Source organism: Microcaecilia unicolor, chromosome 6 (assembly GCF_901765095.1).
Source record: "Microcaecilia unicolor chromosome 6, aMicUni1.1, whole genome shotgun sequence".
Classification (NCBI taxonomy): Eukaryota; Metazoa; Chordata; class Amphibia; order Gymnophiona; family Siphonopidae; genus Microcaecilia; species Microcaecilia unicolor.
In genome coordinates this window covers 340,215,489-340,236,388 of record NC_044036.1, presented here as the reverse complement: position 1 = coordinate 340,236,388, position 20,900 = coordinate 340,215,489, and the positions used below count along the sequence as shown (strand labels likewise).

General features: G+C 45.7%; 1 protein-coding gene across 3 annotated transcripts in view; it reads right to left on the bottom strand.

Annotated features, from left to right (window-relative positions):
* Positions 1–8,302, bottom strand: part of SLC38A10 (solute carrier family 38 member 10) — a 92,910-nt gene extending 84,608 nt beyond the window's left edge. For all 3 annotated transcript variants that reach the window (XM_030208571.1, XM_030208570.1, XM_030208572.1), the window contains exon 1: positions 7,773–8,302. In XM_030208571.1, the coding sequence (XP_030064431.1) occupies positions 7,773–7,862 (90 nt within the window). In that variant the 5' untranslated portion in view covers positions 7,863–8,302. The remainder of the gene's footprint in view (positions 1–7,772) is intronic.
* Positions 8,303–20,900: the final 12,598 nt, after the last annotated feature.

The window sequence follows — 20,900 nt, the reverse complement described above, 5'->3', positions numbered from 1 at the left end:
ATCAGTTGCTCATTTCATTAGAAGTTATTTACTTTTTTCGTACGCTCACAGCTCAGCTTCTTTAATTATCTCATTCTTGGCCTCCACCTTGTCACCCCTTCTCAAAGAAATGACCCCATTTATGCAGGAACATTTTTCAGGCTTTCTACTTTCTTCTGACCAGCAAGGGGGACGTTTCTAAGTGATTTGGACAAGTATGACAGTGTTTTCGTGCTCAGTTAGACATTTCTAAAACTGCCTAGAAATCTATGTGCATAAAGTGGGTACTCAGGAAACAGGGCCAGTTCTTCTGTTACACACAGGCATTTCTGAGGCTGGGGAATCAGCACAGAAGGAGCAGGACTGACACTTGTGTATTACAGAAAATACCTGCAAATGTGCTAACTTCTACCAGCATCTGTTTGCACAAAGTTACTCTCTTAGAAAAAAAAAAAGCCAAGGAAAAAGGTGAGAACATTTAATATTTTTCATTTAAAGTACCATCCAATATCATCGCATTAATAGATGTCATCCAATGATTTACAATAAGGCTTCTACCTTTTTAAAATATATATAATCATATACCTACCTCTCACATATCAACAATTACTTCAAAAAGACTTTCCAATGAGACATTTTGTCTATCAAAACCATCTGACGAAATATTTTTAAGTCACTTAAAAAAACATATTTTTAAGATGTTCATGCATATGAAAACTTTGAATATAGGGTAACTCAAAAGGAGAAATTAGGTCTTACCTGATAATTTTATTTCCATTAGTCCTTCCCACTATTCCAGAACCTGCGGGATAGTTGGGTCCATCAACCAGCAGGTGGCGATAGAGAACTGAAAACAGACCTCTCTCTCTTGGCATCCAGTCCAGCTCATCAGTATTTACATAGCAAAGCAGTAAGGAGACAACAACCTTAACAACTTGCTAACCTAACACTAACCAGACGAGAAAACATGTGTGGACCTCATCCCTTGACAACTTGTAGAGAACAAGAGATATGCAGGAAGCACCATGCAAGGTGACAGTCGTTATTTGGCTCATTGCTTCGCACCGACTAAATATCTTGGAAACCTCGGGCTGCCCTCTAGAATAATGGAAAGGAACTAATTAAAAGAAAATTATAAGCTAAGACCTAATTTCTACTTCCACTATGTAGCTTTCCACTATTCCAGAACCTGTGGGATATTCAAAAGCAATCCTGTCGCTGCCCTGAGAACCAAAAACTGGTTTCTTAGCTCACTGCAACATCCACCTTGTAGTGCTTGGCAAAAGTATGCATTGCTGACCATGTCAACAGGCCTTGCAAAAATCCACCAGACAGTAAAGCAGCCTCCGCCCAGGATGTTGCTATGTCTCATAGAAATGAGCTTGAAAGGCCCGAGAAGCTAGCTTCCCTGCAAACATATGAGCTGACACGATAGTCTCCTTCAGCCGTCTAGTAATTGTGGGCTTGGAAACCATGAGGCCAAGCCTCTTTTTACCAAAAAGCATAAACAATCTGTCCAATTTGCGAAACACATTCATGGTTTCCAGGTATCTAATGAGGACTCTACACACATCGAAAAGCTTCAAGGAAGAATTTTTTTATTTATTTAAAAAAAAAATTATACCCCGCCTATCCCTAGGCGTTTTACATAAGAAAACATTTAAAAAAAAAAAAAACAACATTTAAAATAAAAATAAAAAAACAACAACAAACTAATCAGACCTTACATAAAACAAACTACCACAAACAGTCAAGCGCCACAATATGAGTCTCAATACTGAGGCTCTTCATTCTCTCTGCAAAAGGCCAAAAGCTCCGCAGGTTGGTTGAAATGAAATGCTGATACCACTTTTGGAAGAAAAGAAAGAACCATGCACAGGGAGACCTGACAAGAGAGAGCCTGAAGCTCCAAAACCCAATGTGCTGACGCAACAGCCACCAAGAATGCGGTCTTTAGCCTAATATCTTTCAAGGACGTTTCAGCAGAGCCCAGACTAAATTAAGGCTTCACTCTGGACACAGCATACAAAAGGGAGGCCTCAAGTGGCCCACTCCCTACAAGAACTGAACGATATCCAGGTAAGCCACAACAGATGTCTTCTGTAGTCAGCCCCTGAAACGGGCCACTTTTAGAGAACCCAACACCAATCCTTTGTGTAGATCTGCCTGGAGAAACACTAGGGACATGCGTGATCTGAGCACACCCATCCTGTTAGAATATCAATGATATGCTTTGATGTCCCCATGCATACTTCCTACCCACCCCCCTCCTCCCACCCTGTCAGACTATCATAGTAATGCTTGAATGTTTTCACTTATATACACTGTCAGCTAGCACATTTGCTTATTTCCGATCTGAGGAAGAAGGGCAACCTTCGAAAGCTAATCAAGAAATGTATTAAGTTATGTCCAATAAAAAAGGTATCATCTTATTTTCTTTTCCATGTTTTATTTTGTTTGATTTCTATTGATAACCTAGCAGAGAAGGGAGAAAGGCCATGCTCAGAACACCAGCCCTTGAACATCCTCCACACCCTCACATACGCCATGGATGTAGAACATTTCTGAGCCTGAAGCAACACAGCAATGACTGAATCAGAATAACCTTTTTGTCTCAACTGAGCCCTTTCAATGGCCAAGCCATAAGACCAAAGGGGCACTGATTCTCCATGAGCACCAGACCTTGCTTCTGTAGGCGTGTACCTGCAGAAAAAGGAGTGCACCCCCGTTTAGCAGCTGTATTGTATTGACAGATTTATATTCCGCTCTTAACTCGAGCTACAAGGCAGATTACAATTATCAAGAGCTTCTCATAAAAGAAAGAATTTACAGCAAAATAATAACAGTTGTCTAATACAATTATCATCACTACCTGACAAGCAGTGATATATACATACAAGGTATATTGAAATCTATTACAATCTTTACTTTAAAAACAGATAGGTATTTAAATAGAAAATAAGATGTAATTTGCCAAAGTTGAATCTGAATCAAGTCAACATATCACAGCCTCCAATCCAAGGCTACAAGAATTATTCAACTCCAGTGCAATGCGATCCCTTTCAACATGCAGCCTACCATGGCTCAAGAAGGGAAGACTTATGCTAAATGCATCTCCAGTCAGGGCTACAGTAGGACATTGATCCCTATCGAGCCCGTTCTTTCCAACAGCTGAAGAACTTGGGCACTCTGGCATTCCTTTCCGTCGCCATCAAGTCCAGAAGTGGAGTACTCCATCAATCCACTATCAGCTGAAAACCCTGGCTGGATAGTTCCCATTCTCCTGGATCCAAGGAGTGCCTGCTGACAAAGTCCATCTCCACATCCAAAGACCCAGTAATGTCAGCTGATAAGCAAAGAAGATTTTTCTCTGTCAAACTCATGAGGGAGGCCACCTCCAGTGCTATCGGATGGCAGTGGATCCCACCTTGCATGTTAATATAAGCCACCGCTGTCGCATTTTAAGAGAAAACAGACTAGGGCCCCCACCAGAAAGGGAGTGAAGTTGTGTAAGGCATTCCACACTGCCCTGAGCTCCAAGCAATTTATCGACCACTGAGACTCCAATTCCATCCAGTTGCTTGTGCCAGATGAAACTTGTAATGAGCTCTCCAACCCAACTTGCTGGAATCTGTCGTCACCACCTCCCATTGTGTTATCAGAAAGAAAGCTCCAACAGTCGGTCAAATTCCTAGGTGACAACCACCACTACCTATTCTGTTTGGCAACCAGTGTCCAAGGAAGACGAAGGTCGTACTTCTGTTTACACCGGAGACCAGTGGCTGAGAAGAGATTCCTGTTATGGCGCATATGAGCCCTTGCTTATGGCATCACTTCCATCACCGCTGTCAATAATCCCCACAACTTGAGCGTAGTCCCAAGCCCTGGGCCTGCCTTGATTGAGAAGACAAATCTGTTGAGCCAGAGCTCTGTGAGGAAAATCCTTCCCCATGCTGTGTTGAACAGAACGCCAAGGTACAAGACTGACATTATCCACTGCCGCCACGCTGTCCGTATAGGACACATGCGTGAGCCAGTTGTCAAGATACAGGTGAATTCCGAATCCCTGGCACCAAAGGAAGGACATCACCCCCACCATAAACTTGGGAAATGTTCTTGGAGCTGTGGCAAAACAAAAGGGTAAAGCCCTGAACTGGAAGTGATGGCCCAGGACCACATAACACAGAAACCTCTAATGCGGCGGCCATATGGGTATATGTAAGTATGCCTCCTTGAGACTGAGAGCCATGAGAAATTATCCCACTTGAACCAAGGCTATGACTGCTCAGTATCTCCATGCGAAAGCAGGACACTCAGAGGCAGCTGTTTAGAGCTTTGAGAGCTAAGACTGGATGAAAGGTGCTTTCCTTCTTTGGGACAATGAAGTAGACTGAGTATCTGCCTTGTCCCTCTGGGGAATTGGAACAATGGCCCAGAACACCAGCAAGGAATCTATGATGGCCTGAACCTCAACTGTCTTCGTTCCCTTTCGACAAGGATACTGCAAGAAGAGAGAAGCAACAGGGGGGGAGAACTCTGACTTGTAACCTTCTGTAAGAATATCCAAAACCTATTGGTCTGAACTGATTTTGGCCCGCTCCTCCTGAAACTACTGAAGAAAGATGTCCTCCCACTGGAGGAACAGAAGAGTGGACCAGCCTCACATCATTGCGAAGCTCTGGAGGCACTGAGCAAGGACTTCTATCCGCATGAAAGGAAGATTAGCATGCCTGAAAGCAGGACTCCTGACCATATTGATGATGGCCAGGCCAGTACCATCTGCTGTCTCGAAATTGAGACTGATAGTCCCCTGAAGACAGATGACCAGAGGCTTTCCTCAAAAAAAAAAACCCAAGATCTTAATGCAGCTGAACGCTTTATCGGGCCCTGAGGCTATAAAATAGCAGCTGTGCTCCGCTAGAGGCTGCTCCTCACTGCCAGTTGGCTCCGACATAATGGCGTCCATTCCTACACTCTTTTGCATCAAACTGTGCACCGGCCATGCCAGAGAGACTGAAAACCTCAGCATATTCGGATGCTGCACCAAATCCGAAGATATACTGCCACCGACCGTTTCTTCCCCGTCCCGTGGGATTCCTGGCTTGCATGCACTGCAACGTCACGACACCGGCTGGCGGGTCCCACAACGCAAACACCCTTTAACTGTCTCTGTGGGAGCTGCCATTCACCCTGTCACCAATGCTGCACAACATGCCCCAAGTGGTGAGTCAGGAATTGTTATTGGACAGAAAAGAGAGGGTAGGGTTCAATAAGCATTTTTCTGAATGGAGAAGGGTGAATAGTGGAGTGTCGCAGGGATCTGTACTGGGACCGGCGCTATTTAACATATTTATAAATGATCTGGAAATTGGAACAAGAAGTGAGATGATTAAATTTGCAGATGACACAAAAGTATTTAAAGTTGTTAAAACGCATGCAGACTGTGAAAAATTGCAGGAAAACCCTAGGAAATTGAAAGACTAGGTATCCAAATGGCAGAAGAAATTTACAAAGCTTTGTGCGTGAAAAAAAAAAACTTTCAAATGGAACAAGCAAAAGAAATCACATTTAGCTTTCTTTGGTGCTTCTGAAGGGATAAAGACAAGCGTGAAGACAGTATTATGACAGTAGTCAAAATTCCCTGGGCTAAAAGTGTACCTTCACCTAGTATGCACACAGTATATTTATAAATCATTCTCCACTCCAGCCCAATTTTTCAAAGTGACGCTCTATTTAAATGAGACTGTTCCTGAGACAAAGAAACACACACACAAGCATAAAAGTGTTGCCATACTGAGACAGACTGAAGGCCCATCAAGCCCAGCATCCTGTTTCCAACAGTGGCCAATCCAGGTTACAAGTACCTGGCAAGATCCCAAAACAGTACATTTTATGCTGTTTATCCTAGAAATAAGCAGTGAATTTTCCCCTATGCCATCTTAATAATGGCTTACAGAATTTTCTTTTAGGAAGCTATCCAAACCTTTTTTAAATCCCGCTAAGCTAAGTGCTTTTACTACATTCTCTGGTAACGAATTCCAGAGTTTAATTACACGCTGAGCAAAGAAACATTTACTTTGTAGCGTCATTGCATGCCTCCTAGTGCTAGTATTTTTGGAAAGAGTAAACAAGCGATCTTGCTCAGCTCAATGTCATGTGTGTTAACTGGGATCGTGCATTAACAGAATGGCAGATGTGATAACAGCTATACTTATTCAGGATCCATTGACGTTGCGTATTAACAGTTAACATGCGGTTACTTCTGCATTAACTGTGGCACACTCTCCTCCCATTTTCTTTTCTATGCCTTTATAGTTAATGCAGAAATTAATGGACTGGAGAAGTGGCCTAAAGGATTCTGATCCCAGCATCCTGGGTTCGATGCCCACTGCAGCTCCTTAACCCTTCATTGCCTCCGGTACAAAAAAAAAACAAGATTGAGAGCCCTCTAGGACTTATAATTGGATTGTAAGCCACATTGAACCTGAACTCTGTTTGGGATAATGTGGGATACAAATGTCATAATAAAATTTAAAAAATAACAACACATAGTAGAAATCCGAAGTGTCACTGCATACAATGCTAACGTGGAAACCATGCATGTTATTACATTTGACATTGTTGCAGTCATAATATTTTTGCTGTCGTGTCACAAGCTGTAGGATTATTATTATTAGCATTTGTATAGCGCTACCGGACGCACGCAGCGCTGAACACATGACACAGAGAGACAGTCCCTGCTCAATAGAGCTTACAATCTAAAAAATACAGACAAACAAGACAATTAAGGGCGAGAGAGATTTGCATACAGTGAAGGCAGTGCCTGCAAATCTATCTCATGAGTATTCATTGTGTACATCCCGAAAACCCCGAGCCCGTCTCATTTTCCCAGCCTTAACTGTGCCCCTTGAAATGCCCAGCAATGCAATTTAAACCACCAGAAACTTGGTGCTATTGATTGCTACTTACGTGTTCAGAATTTTTTTGATCCAGTCTCTCAATTAAGAAGCTGTTTGGTGCAGAGGCGTAGCTGCTATGGGGCCACGGGGGGCCTGGATCCCCCCTGCCGACGCCCCTCTCAACCCCAACCCCCGCCAGCCGAAGTCGTCTTCCTGCGTTTGGTTTCTTCTGAGTCTGACGTCCTGGTGCACGTACAATGTGCAGGTTGTCAGACTCACAGAAACAGAACGAAGCCCTGCATATCGCAAAAGGGGGGGGGGGTCAAACTTGTTGGAGGTGGTGCTGGCGGCGGCAGGGGGTGTCAGCAATGGCGACGGGGGGGGGGGGGGGGGGGGGGGTCAGCAATGTGCCCCCTCACCTCGGCTCTGGCCTCCCCTACCGCTGAAGTCCAGATACGCCCCTGGTTTGGTGCTATTTTTAAAAAATGCAGCTGAAGGATAGGACCAGTGCATCTTTTCTACCAAAAAAGGTGCTGGTACTCAAATGTTAGGCCACCCTTCAGGAATGGGGCGGTCACTGAGAGACCCACCCTACAATAGCCAGGCCCCCCTGCAACCAGTCACAGAATCTATGACAAGGCAGACTTGGTGTGTAGAGCCTGAAATCTTTCATTAGCACTTGGGGACCATGGGTCAATTTTAGCAGACAATGGAAAAGGTGCCAGTACTCAGTGCCCCCAAGTATAGGGTTACCATATGGCTCCAGGAAAAGGAGGATGGATTGAGCCAGCCGGGTTTTACTTCCATTGCTTTCAATGGAAGTAATTGAGACAGCCGGGTTTTACTTCCCAAGTACCCCCTCAAAAAAAAAAAGCCCTGGACAGGACTTCTTACCTGCTTGAAACAGAAAGGCATGGTCAGCACACTGACCCCCACGATGCTGTTGACAATGTTCATGATCAAACCCCAGTTGGAAGCTGCCATCTTTAGAATCTCTCCCTCTTACACAAGGTAAAATATACAGGAAAAGAAATGTACTCAGTAGGCACAGCAAATGCAACAAAAAAACAACACAAAACAGGGGTTTATTCGGTTGCATTAAAGAAAAACAAGGTCTGAGCCTGGGCAGAGCGACTGGAGGGCCGGACACGCGCGTGTCCTCCCCGGTGACTGATCGGCGGAGGAGGACCTGGCGGTGGCGGAGCTGACGTGGCGCTGCTCGCCCATGGACAGACTGGGGCCCTGACCCCCCTCCCTCCCCCACCGCGACCTAGCTGACCCGGAACCAGGCGGAACGCAGGCGGAACCCTCGACTTTGGGGCATAGCTCCAGGCGCAAAAAAGAAAAAGCCTCTCTGCAGCCTCCTTCCAGGCAGCGATCGCGCAAAGCCGGCGCCGGACTCACACACTTCCGGGTTCACCGCCTCCTCCGTTGCCAGGAAGCAGCGCGACCAGCGAGGCGAGAGGAGGGCCAGAGTTACCCCGGAGGACTGGCGCTTGTGCCTGACTACTATCGTCTCTAGGCACAGCGACCCCCCGCGGCGTGGAGGACTTGAGCTCACTCTTCATTCTCTTGGCTTCACCCTATGGCTCCAGAAAAAGGAGAACAGATGAAGCCAGGCCGGGTTTTAATCTGGCTCAATCTAGCCTCTTTTTTTTCTGGAGCCCTCATTTCACTCCAGTAGCATCTAGAGGGCTGCTTCCATTCTCACCTATAGCATCCGGCTCTGTGGGTGCTGTCGGTGCTTCAGCAGCACCCTCAATATTGAGCAAACTTTTTTATTGTGTCCGCAGTGGCGTAGCCATAGGTGGGCCTGGGTGGGCCGGGGCCCACCCATATAGGGCTCAGGCCCACCCAACAGTAGTATACGTTTAGCAGTAGCTGCTGGGGATCCCAGTCTCTGCCAGCTGAAGACTTCCCCCGGATGGTAACGAAAATGCTGCTCTCCACGATACTGGCACCTATGCATGCTCAGTTTTCAGTTCATGTCTGCTGCAGACTGCCAAGGTGGAGAGAAGCATTTTTCCACTAGCTGAGATATTTTTTTGGTGGGGTGGAGAACACATTGGTGCCCACCCACTTCTTTCCTAGGCCCACCCAAAATCTGATGTCTGGTGACGCCCCTGGTGTCCAGAGAAGGGTAATTTCCATTGGCCCCAATCATTGTGAAAAGTTGGCTCCTATGTCCTCCCCCCCCCCTCCCCCCAGCCAAACAGGCTGAGGATGCCTGAGCTGTGTTCAGAGATGCCAAGATACCCGGTTCCCGGCTTGAGATTTGGGCTCAGTCCTGTATCTCCGACCAATTCATCCTGGTACATTTGTAATAACCACCAGACCCTACAGATCCCAGACTGTTTTGGGTTGTAAGGTCCAGGACGTGTCATAAGGTCTCCAGCCTGGAACTGGGTAACTTGGCATCTCCGCATGTTGGGTCACGCGAAGGGTTGATGGACCCCAGTATGCAACTGAGGTCAGTCTGAATCACCTGGAGGCTGGAGCATCCAAACATAGTAACATAGTAGATGACGGCAGAAAAAGACCTGCACGGTCCATCCAGTCTGCCCAACAAGATAAACTCATATGTGCTACTTTTGTGTATACCTTACCTTGATTTGTACCTGTCCTTTTCAGGGCACAGACTGTATAAGTCTGCCCAGCACTATCCCCGCCTCCCAACCACCAGCCCCGCCTCCCACCACCAGCTCTGGCACAGACCGTATAAGTCTGCCCAGCACCATCCCCGCCTCCCAACCACCAACCCCGCCTCCCACCACCGGCTCTGGCACAGACCGTATAAGTCTGCCCAGCACTATCCCCGCCTCCCAACCTCCAGTCCCGCCTCCCGCCACCGGCTCTGCCACCCAATCTCGGCTAAGCTCCTTAGGATCCATTTCTTCTGAACAGGATTCCTAAGTAGGAAAGCCCATTCCATGCTTCTCGCTTTCAGGATTGGGAGGTGGAAACACCTAAAGCTATCTGGCTAACGAATGATTAATGGATCTGCCCTCGAGAAACTAAGGGGCCCACACAGGGGCGTAGCCAGACACCCAATTTTGGGTGGGCCTGGGCCCAGGATGGGTGGGCAGAATAACTTTGCCCTGTCCCACAAGTGATTTGGTCTCTTCCTCTCTCGCCTGCATGCCATTTGGTCTCTCAAACATCCTCCCTCCATCACATGCAGCAACTAATACACACTGCTCATGTTGGCCCCACAGCCTTCCCTCTGAAGCAACTTCCTGTTTCCGCATAGGTGGGAATACATCAGAGGGAAGGCTATGGGGCTGGGGCGAATAGTATGTTTCAGTTGCTGCTCGCTGCAGGCAAAGATCTGCTATTTACAAGGTATGCAGGAGGGACAGTTGTTGGGAGTTTTTGTCTGGTGAGGCATAGGGATCCCTGCCCCTGGCAGCCACATCATAGGTGCGCTGCTACTGGGTGGGCCTGAGCCCAAAGTGGGTGGGCCTGGGCCCATCCAGGCCCACCCTTGGCTACGCCACTGGGCCCACATGCTAAATGCTACACAACCTTTTTTATACCTATTAAGCCACATGCAGAGCTTTTTTGTAGGAAAAAAGGTACAGGTACTCATTATGGGCGGGGTCACCACCTGTGGCTCTGCCCCTATGATAACCACACCCACATTAGCCACACCCCTTATACCAGCCATGGTGCATACAAACAGACATCATTGAAAATATTATATTTATTTATTGCATTTGTATCCCACATGATCCCACCTCTTTGCAGGCTCAATGTTGCTTACAATTCGTCATGGATACTGGAAATAGAAGAGAATATACATTTGGTTTTACAGAGGGTTATGGGTTACATGGTGGTAAGATACATGAAAGTGTTAAAGCAAAAGGCATTAAATGACATTTCTGGATATATTAAGGATAGTGCAGTTACATGTGTTGACCGTTATAATATATCTTGTCGAAGAGATAAGTTTTCAATAATTTACGGAAATTGGTCAATTCATAAACCGTTTTCAGGTCACGTGGCATCGCGTTCCAGAATTGCACTTTACACTTGGGAGGATCGCAAATTGAGGGGTGTGCGAGAAGATTTTTTTGCGTTCCTGGGTGGTAGTTCTATTAGGTCTGACATGTAGGCTGGGGCGTCACCATGGATGATTTTATGGACTAGGGTGCAAAGTTTGAAGGTGATGCATTCTTTAAGTGGGAGCCAGTGTAGTTTTTCTCGTAGGGGTTTTGCGCTTTCATATTTTGGTTTGCCGAATATAAGTCTGGCTGCCGTGTCAGTATAGGAGAAAAAAATAACTTGTGATTTTTTTTCATTATAAATAATTTCTGTAAGCTGTTACAGCTGCAGTATACCCAGTGCAAAATCAGACAGCAGATGCAAATTCTCAAATTGGACATATTCCAAACACTAAAATTAAAATACATAGTAACATAGTAACACAGTAGATTTTGTTTCTACCTTTGTTGTCTGGTGACTTTGTTTTTCTATCCATATTGGTCCCAGTCTCTGATTCTGCTGCTCTCTATCTGTTCTCTTAACTCTGTTTCCAGGGCTTCCTTTCCATTTATTTCTTTATTTTCCTCCTTTCTTCTTCATTTATTGCCCTACATCCATAAGTAAAAGCTGGGTCCTCCTCCATGGAATTGACTGGAGGAGGTATAACATGGATCCAGCTTTTGCCTATTTTCTCCATCCATGTGCAGTTTTTCTCCTCTCTTCCCTTTCCCTCATCTCCATCCATGTGCATCTTCTTCTTTTCTCTTTCCTCCCCTCCCATCCATGTCTAGCATTTCTCCTCTCTCCTCTCCTCTGTCCATGTCCAGCATTTCTCCTCTCTCTTCCTTCCCCTTTATCCATATCCAGCAATAATTCTCTCTCCCCTCTCCTCCATCCAAGTCCAGCATTTCTCCTCTCTTCCCTGGCCACCCCTCCATCCATCCATGTCCAGCAATTCTCCTCTCACTCCTGCTCTTCTCTCCATCCATTTCCAGCATTACTCCTCTCTTCCCTGCCCTCTCCTCCCATCTATGTCCAGTGATTATCCTCTGCCACCTGTCCTCCCCTGCCATCCATGTCCAGCAAGTCTCCTCTCTCCCCTGCCCTCCCCTCTCATCCATGTCCAGTGATTCTTCTTCCCCCATCCTCCCTTGCCATCTATGTCCAGCGATTCTTCTCTCCCCCGTCCTCCCCTGCTATCCATGTCTAGCGATTCTCCCTCCCCCCACCCATCCTCCTTCTCCTGCTACCTGCCTGCTCGAGAGTCCAGGCCCCCAGCATCAGCCAGTGCAGCGAGAGAGGCTGCTGGCGTCGGGTCCTTTTCTCTGCGAGTCTCGCCTACTTTGTTTCAACTTCCTGTTTCTACATATGCAGGACTTGCAGAGGGAAGGCCCTAATGCCAGCATCCTCTCTTAATTGATGCACCACTCTGTTGAGTCGCTAAAGAAAAGTAAGGAAGGTCGCGGGGAAGAGGGGAGCAAGAGGAAGGGTGCAGACCAGTTGCAGGACTCTCCAGGAAAAAAAAGGTGTCGGTACGCCATATGAGTGCATACCGGCACAAAAAAAGCCCTGGCTACATGGTACTTAGCGCAGGCTAATGTCTGTTAGAACACGCTAAGCTTTAGTAAAAGGGCCTCTAAACATTTTTTAAGATCAGCTAACTCACTGGTCTTGACCACATTTTCTGGAAGCAAATTCCATAGATCAATTGAAACAAAACAAAACTTTCTCAATGTGTTTTAAATTTGCTATTAGTTACTTTATAGGATGTGCCCTAAGTTTAGCAGTCTTTGGAAAGAGTAAAACATTTCCTTATAAATGATTTTATGTAGGTATCTCCTCTCTCTCTCTCTCTTAAAAAAAAAAAAAAAAAAAAAAGAGTCCTAACTTGTTTAGCCTTTCCATACTTTGATCATTTCTGTTGCTCTTCTCTGAAACTTTCCAAGTTCTGTGGTATGCATGGATTTCTAGTTCTGATTTCCCCTCCTTAATTTCCCTAAGAAAATTGCAGATATAAGTATCAACAAACAAAAATAAATTGAAAAGTACAAGCTCACTGCAAGAAAGTGGGTGAGTGTGACGTGTGATTGTGAGTTTGCATAGGTTGTGAGTGCTTTGGTTGCAGGTCCTCTGCTCTTCAGGTGCCACTGGGGATCCCACATTTCTTGTCTGCTGTCACACAAGCCTCTTCTGCTCTTTAGTAAGTAAGGGGTTGATATTCAGCTGGCAGCAGTGAGTATTTTTTTTAGCCACTGATGGTGTTATTCTCAGGCCAGCATTTAACTTCATAAGTGACACACCATAAAGATTAAGTCTAACTTTTATGCAGTCTAATGTAACTGCTAAACTTAGTTGGTTAAGTGCTGAATATCACTATTTAACTACATACAGGGGAGGCGGGAGCCTCGGGTGGCACTCCTCCAGGAGCAGCATCTCCCCCCTTCCTTCCTCTACCCTGTTCTCCGATTTTACCTTCTTTTTATGTTTTTTAAAAGCCGGCGGCAGCAGCGATTCCCATACACTGCCCTGCCACTGGCACTCGCCTCTTCCCTGGTGGAAACCCAAATTGTGGCAACATTCCATGTAGAACCCCAAAGAATAGCAAGATTCTGGAATCCTAAAGAGTGACAAGATTCCATGCAGAAACTCAAATAGTAGCAACATTCCATGTAGAACCCCAAAGAATAGCAAGATTCTGGAATCCTAAAGAGTAACAAGATTCCATGCAGAATATCAAAGAGTAGCAACATTCCATGTAGAACTCCCAAAGAATAGCAAGATTCTGGAATCCTAAAGAGTGACAAGATTCCATGCAGAAACTCAAATAGTAGCAACATTCCATGTAGAACCCCAAAGAATAGCAAGATTCTAGAATTCTAAAGAATAATAGGATTCCATGCACAATTTCAAAGTGTAGCAACATTCCATGTAGAACCCCAAAGAATAGCAAGATTCTGGAATCTTAAAGAGTAACAAGATTCCATGCAGAATATAAAAGAGTAGCAACATTCCATGTAGAACCCCAATGAATAGCAAGATTCTGGAACCCTAAAGAGTGACAAGATTCCATGCAGAATCTCAAAGAGTACCAACAATACATGTAGAATCCCAATGAACAGCAAGATTTTGGAACCCTAAAGAGTAACGAGATTCCATGCAGAATCTCAAAGAGTAGCAACATTCCATGTAGAACCTCCAAAGAATAGCAAGATTCTGGAATCCTAAAGAGTGACAAGATTCCATGCAGAATCTCAAGGAGTAGCAACATTCCATGTAGAACCTCAAAGAATAGCAAGATTCTGGAATCCTAGAGAGTAACAAGATTCCATGCAGAAACTCAAAGAGTAGTAACATTCCTAAGGGCCAGTCTTTATTATCAGTATATGAGGGAGGGGTATGAATTGTAGGAGCTGGGGAGCAGATGTGATCACTAGCCTCGACATATAGCAATATACATAGCATACAGATTCACCCCTAATCACCCCACAAATCCATGGCTTCCTCTGAAAGCACTGCCAGTAGATGCCCCCAGTGAATGATCAATAACACGCTCTTTGCCCCTTGGTCCAAAGCACAGTGTTCATAGTTTTAGCTAAATTCCAGTTTTGTGATACTGTTAATGATTAAGCTTGTCACCCATTCCGGGTCGATTGAACAAGCTGACCCGATTTTGCCCCATTGCATACATGGATTTGTACTTTTGATTGCCTTATGTAGAAGTATTGTGTTACCGTATTAGGTTTTGCCAACCAGATGGTATTTGGATGGCCTCTTGCCAGTTAGGTGAGCAGAACTTTGAACTGGCCAATGTAAGTACCAGTTTCTGCCCAGTGCTGACTGCAGACTACGAGAGACTCTTCCCAGCTAGTCCTTTCTGATTCATTGTGGTGACAGTGGTAACAGCTGCACATTGTAAAGGACAGCAGGCCAGGGGATGAGTCAGAGAATGATCTGCTCCTGGTTCTTGCGTACCATTTGGAAGCCAGAACAGGTAGAAGCCACTGGGCTGATTCACTCCCCGGCGGCTGCGCTGCTGCATCCTTGGTGATCAGGCCTCCAACCAACTACTGCCTCGATGAGAGGTCCATTGGGAAGGAAGGCTGGGGGAGTATGTGAAGGTTGGAGGGGGGGGGGGGAACAGGTAGATAGTATATTTTTTCAAAATTGGAAAACACAGCCAAATGAATAGGCAGAAATAAAGGTCAACAAGCATAAACAAACTTAGCAGTGACATGGGCTGTTTAACATTTCCAGACATAATTTGAGTCCCTCTTTGTGACCTTATCACCCTGCTAACACAGCACTTGCTCCTCCTGCCTCTAGCCCTTCACAAGATGATGTCTCTAAGAGATGTGCCATGTTGGGAGGCAGGGCTGGTGGTTGGGAGGTGAGGATAGTGCTGGGCAGACTTATACGGTCTGTGCCAGAGCCGGTGGTTGGGAGGAGGGGCTGGTGGTTTGGAGGCGGGGATAGTGCTGGGCAGACTTATATGGTCTGTGCCAGAGCCGGTGGTGCGAGGCGGGGCTGGTGGTTGGGAGGCGGGGATAGTGCTGGGCAGACTTATACGGTCTGTGCCAGAGCCGGTGGTTGGGAGGAGGGGCTGGTGGTTGGGAGGCGGGGATAGTGCTGGGCAGACTTATACGGTCTGTGCCAGAGCCGGTGGTTGGGAGGAGGGGCTGGTGGTTGGGAGGCGGGGATAGTGCTGGGCAGACTTATACGGTCTGTGCCAGAGCCGGTGGTTGGGAGGAGGGGCTGGTGGTTGGGAGGCGGGGATAGTGCTGGGCAGACTTATACGGTCTGTGCCAGAGCCGGTGGTTGGGAGGAGGGGCTGGTGGTTTGGAGGCGGGGATAGTGCTGGGCAGACTTATACGGTCTGTGCCAGAGCCGGTGGTGGGAGGCGGGGCTGGTGGTTGGGAGGCGGGGATAGTGCTGGGCAGACTTATACGGTCTGTGCCCTGAAGAGCACAGGTACAAATCAAAGTAGGGTATACACAAAAAGCAGCAAATGTGTCTTTCTTCATACAGCATGACACCGAGTGACAAGTATGCAACCACTTCCACTGCATGTTACAGAATCTGCTTTTGTCTGTTTTATGTTTCTTTCTATTCTGGCTATGAACCAACTTCCTGTCCATAATCCATGATCCTGTGCTGCAAGTCTCAATCTCGCATCTTAAACTCTCTTTAACCATCCCATTGGTGATTCACCTGTGTGTGCAAACATCATTGTCTGCCTTTTCTTGCTATTTCTGTTTGGACCTGAGGAAGGACAAATTAGCTCCTGAAAACTATTCAAGAAATGTATGAAGCTAGTGCAGTAAAAAGAAATCACCCTACATCTGTATTTATTTGTTTGGCATGGAATATGTACTGTGGATTTTCTGTTTGTCCATCCATCTGTATGCATAGCCCCTTAGGGTCTACAAAATCCTGAGTGGTGTAGAACAAGTAGAAGTGAATCGATTTTTTACTCTTTCCCAAAGTACAAAGACCAGGGGACACTCAAGGAAGTTACATGGACATACTTTTAAAACAAATAGGAGGAAATATTTTTTCACTCAATGAATAGTTGAGCTCTGGAACTCTTTGCCGGAGAAGGTGGTAACAGCGGTTAGCGTATCTGGGTTTTTAAAAGGTTTGGACAAATTCTTGGAGGAAAAGTCCATAGTCTGCTATAGAGACAGACATGGGAAGCAACTGCCTGCCCTGGGATTTGTAGTGTGGAATGTTGCCACGATTTGGGTTTCTGCCAAGTACTTGTGACCTGGCTTGGCCACTGTTTGGAAAAAGGATACTGGGCTAGATGGACCATTGGTCTGACCCAGTATGACTATTCTTAGATTCTTATGTTTTAATGTCCACTGTGCTGTGATGGACCCTTACTAAAATTTGTCTCACGATACTAAGAGAGGTGATTTTTTTGGTCTGAGCACATTCACTATACTCATTTAAACATATTATATAATTAGTACATATTTTGTATCTGTGCTTTTATATTTTATATAATTTCAGTATTAGCACGGAATTTAGGGGTCCTTTTACTAAGCTGCGGTAAAAGGGGGCTTGCGCTAACGTCAGCGTGTGCTTTTGATGTGCGCTGAGGCCCCCTTTTACCTCAGCGAGTAAAAGGGTGTCATTTTTTCTCAAAAAGAAATGGCCATGTGGTAAGTGAACCACTTGCCGCAGGGCCATAAGTACATAAGTAATGCCATACTGGGAAAAGACCAAGGGTCCATCGAGCCCAGCATCCTGTCCACGGCCATTTCAGTGGACAGCCCTTAAGGACTCCCGCGGTAACCTGATGGTAGCTGGGTAGCAAGAGGCACTACCCAGTTATCACCAGGTAACCACTGGTGCTACAAAAATAGAAATGGTGCATGCTGGGGGTGGGAATTTCTGCCAGGCTCCTGTGGTAGCCCCAGATTGGCACACAGCAAGCATTTAGTAAAAGTGCCCCTTAATTTTATTGCATCCTTTTTTGTCTGTGATTTGTATAACCAAACATTTCAAGTGTATAATTTATTTAATTAGATTTTGCTCACACCTTTTTCAGTATTAGCTCAAGGTGAGTTGCATTTGGGTACTCTGGGTATTTCTCTGTCCCAGGAGGGCTCACAATCTAAGTTTATACCCAATCTAAGTTTGTACCTGAGGCAATGGAGGGTTGTGACTTGCCCATGGAGGGTTGTGACTTGCCCATGGAGGGTTGTGACTTGCCCAAGATCACAAGGAGCAGCAGTGGGATTTGAACTGGCCACCTCTGGATGTCAAGGCTGGTGCTCTAACCACTAGGCCACTCCTCCACTAGCAACATTCCATGTAGAATCTCAAATAGTAGCAACAGAATCTCAAATAGTACCACCATTCCATGTAGAATCTTCAATAGTAACAACATTCCATATATTTATTTATTTATTTATTTAGATTTTGCTCACACCTTTTTCAGTAGTAGCTCAAGGTGAGTTACATTCAGGTACTCTGGATATTTCTCTGTCCCAGGAGGGCTCACAATCTAAGTTTGTACCTGAGGCAATGGAGGGTTAAGTGACTCGCCCAAGATCACAAAGAGCAGCAGTGGGATTTGAAACGGCCACCTCTGGATTTCAAGACCGGTGCTTTAACCACTAGGCCACTCCTCCACTCCTATAATGCAGAGTTAGACATCAGAGGAGTTTTCATAACTGAATCCATTCTTTACTGGGACTCCCATAAAACTGCCTTGATCCTACTGGCTGTTTTGGTTCTTGACCAATGTGTAATAATATCAAGAGGGAAGGTCTAAGGAAACATGTGTTTTCCGTCAGATTTTGCCCACTGGATCATCTACTGGGGGGTGATGAAGTTAACACAAACAGCTCCATGGGGCTATTGTTGACAACAGATCAAAGGCTCATGCAAGAAAAAAAAAACCTCACAGACCTTGGAACCTTTTGAAAACTTGTGTTTTCTTTGCTTATATTTAGGTGAGATCTTTAGGAAAAGATAGAATTTTGCCTGGAAGCAGGCATGGGCTGGGTGTGCGGTATGCAAGGTTCCCCTCACCTAGTAATTATGTCGGATCTAGGCCTCTCCCTGAGCAGAGAGAGAGAGAAACGCTGGTGCCAGACTCTGAACGAGGGATGAAGGGATAGACACAGCTTTATGACTTTAAGGGTCATATTGCAAGATTAGGTAAAAATCCACAAATCAACCAGCATGTCTGCACAATTATTTTTTCCCTTTGCTGAAAAAACTCACCCCGATCAGAATCCTCATATTATCTACCCCCCCCCCCCCCCCCATATATCCTCCAAATTTCATGTTAATGACAATCAAATGGAAGAGCTATTGGGTGGGGAAAAACACACACACAGAGTGATCTCATAAGCCATGTTTCCTTCCCCAAATAAGCTAAAAAAATCCTGCACCATTAATATTTGCTGAGATGTAAAATGCCTGACTTTAGGATGACCGGGTTTGCTTTATTGTTCCTCTCTCTCTCTAGAAGATATGTTAATATTTACGTGTATGATAAAGTATTTCTGTGTGGTCAGTGCAATGTTTAGAATGCCAGCGAAAAACGGAGTAAAAATGGTTAAAATGGAAATACGTTTAAAAAAAATTAAGAAAACTTCCTTAGGGTAAATTTCACCATTTTTCCAGATGTGCAGCAAGCAAGGAAAGCGCTCTGTTTGCTCAACTGTTTGCCCAGGGCTTCATCGCAGTGAAATGATGACTCCAGCCACAGAAAAATCCATTGTTTAGCTGCTGCACCCTTAGCATAGATCATCCTGAAAAGAAATGTGCAGTAAAGAGGGATTAGTTATTAGCATCCATCAAGGGAATATTAACACACGTTAGTTTAAGGTACCACGGGTTTCATAGCATGTAAATACATGTAAAACACATCATTAGTAAGTAAATCAAAAATGCAGTTTGCATTGAGCTTTTCCAGCTGTGTTATTTTTCCAGCCCAAGAGCATCAGGCCACTAACACGTGGCCTGATGCTCCAGGATGCCATCTTAAAGGGGCCGCACTGTCAAAAAGGCCTTTTGTACTTGAGGCATTATGTCCTCTTCCCCACCAAGGACACCCACAACCCTCCCAGAACCCCCAGCCCTGAAGCCACATAAAGCCCCAAGTATTGTAGCTCCAACCCCACACCCTGTTGGCCCTTTTGGCTCCCCAAGACCCCCAACTCCCCTAAGTAGTCACTGGTGATCTAGGGTTTTCCTCTTCTAATGGAAGAATAATTGGTTGAAGTGACTTCTGCTTGGTTTAGCAAATCATCAGAATCTTGCCTCTTGTCTTATACACCCTCTGATGGAGAATTGCTCTTTCCTGTTCATCACTCATGCTTTCTGTTGGTATTCAAGAAGATATATCCAATTAACAGGACCTCCCAAACCCCTAGAACCTTCAAGACATAGAAGATCCCAAGTACTGGAGCCTTGACTCCACTCCCTGCTCACCTGCCTGGCCCTGCAAGACTCCAACCCCCCCCCCCCCCATCCCTATAGACTCCTGTGCCTAGCTTAAGTAGTCACTAGTGGCCCTGGACATCTGTGGCCCAGTTGCCCAGTTGATTCTGTCCCTACTGGCATTGGGTTTAAACTGGTGCCATGACCCCTAGCTGTAGTCTTGTGGTACTGCTACTAAGAGTCAGGCCTTTTGCACTTTAGGCTTACGTGTCTTGACTCTTTGGTGGGGAGGTGGAGCTTCGAAGGGGGCATATTTTTGACAGCACCAGCCCCTTTAAGAGAGGCTTCTCAGGAGCATGGGGCAGTGTATTAGTGACCCAATGGTCTTTGGGAGCAGAATAACTCGGCTTGTGAGGCTGAATTATTCCTTCACCGTAGGAGTCACTAACCTGCAGTTCTGTCTAACCACTGCTTAATGACTCATGGTAAACTAAGCTGCAAGAAAATGCCATATCTTACCACACCTTAGTAACTTACCCCAAAATGACATCATTTAAAAGCAGTGTAAATTTGACCAAAGCTTCAATTTGGTGCAAAGCCAAGACTTGTGCTAAAAATATATTTTGAAACAAAAACACTTTAATAAATTGTGGGATCATTTTTTTTTAACCTTCATTTCTTAGGAGGTACGGAATGTATTGAGGGAAAACTATGTCCATCCATGTGCACTTTTCTCTGGGCGTTGTGATGAGGCAGGTGATCCCCTCCAGGGGGATAGTTCTTAAGAAACCCATCTCCAGGGAAAGGGCTCTGGGCCATAGATACAAGGGAGAGAAGAAAGACCTGGTGCACCCTCTGAGGGAGAGAGGAACATGGTAATCCCTTCAAGAGTAGACCCGAACTTACCCCGGATGGTCACTAGGGGGAGCCCTGGAGATGAAGCCCAGTTCTTTGGGTAAAGAAACAAGGAGGCATATTTTCAAAGCACTTTGGGAGGCTAAGTTCCATAGGTTTCTATGGAACTTTGGGAGGCTAAGTGCTTTGAAAATGAGCCTCAAGGTGTGATGCCTCCTCTCAGAGGAAGTGGAGAGGAAGAACTTTCTGAAGCCCAGCTGAAAAACAGACAGAGCTGAGCAA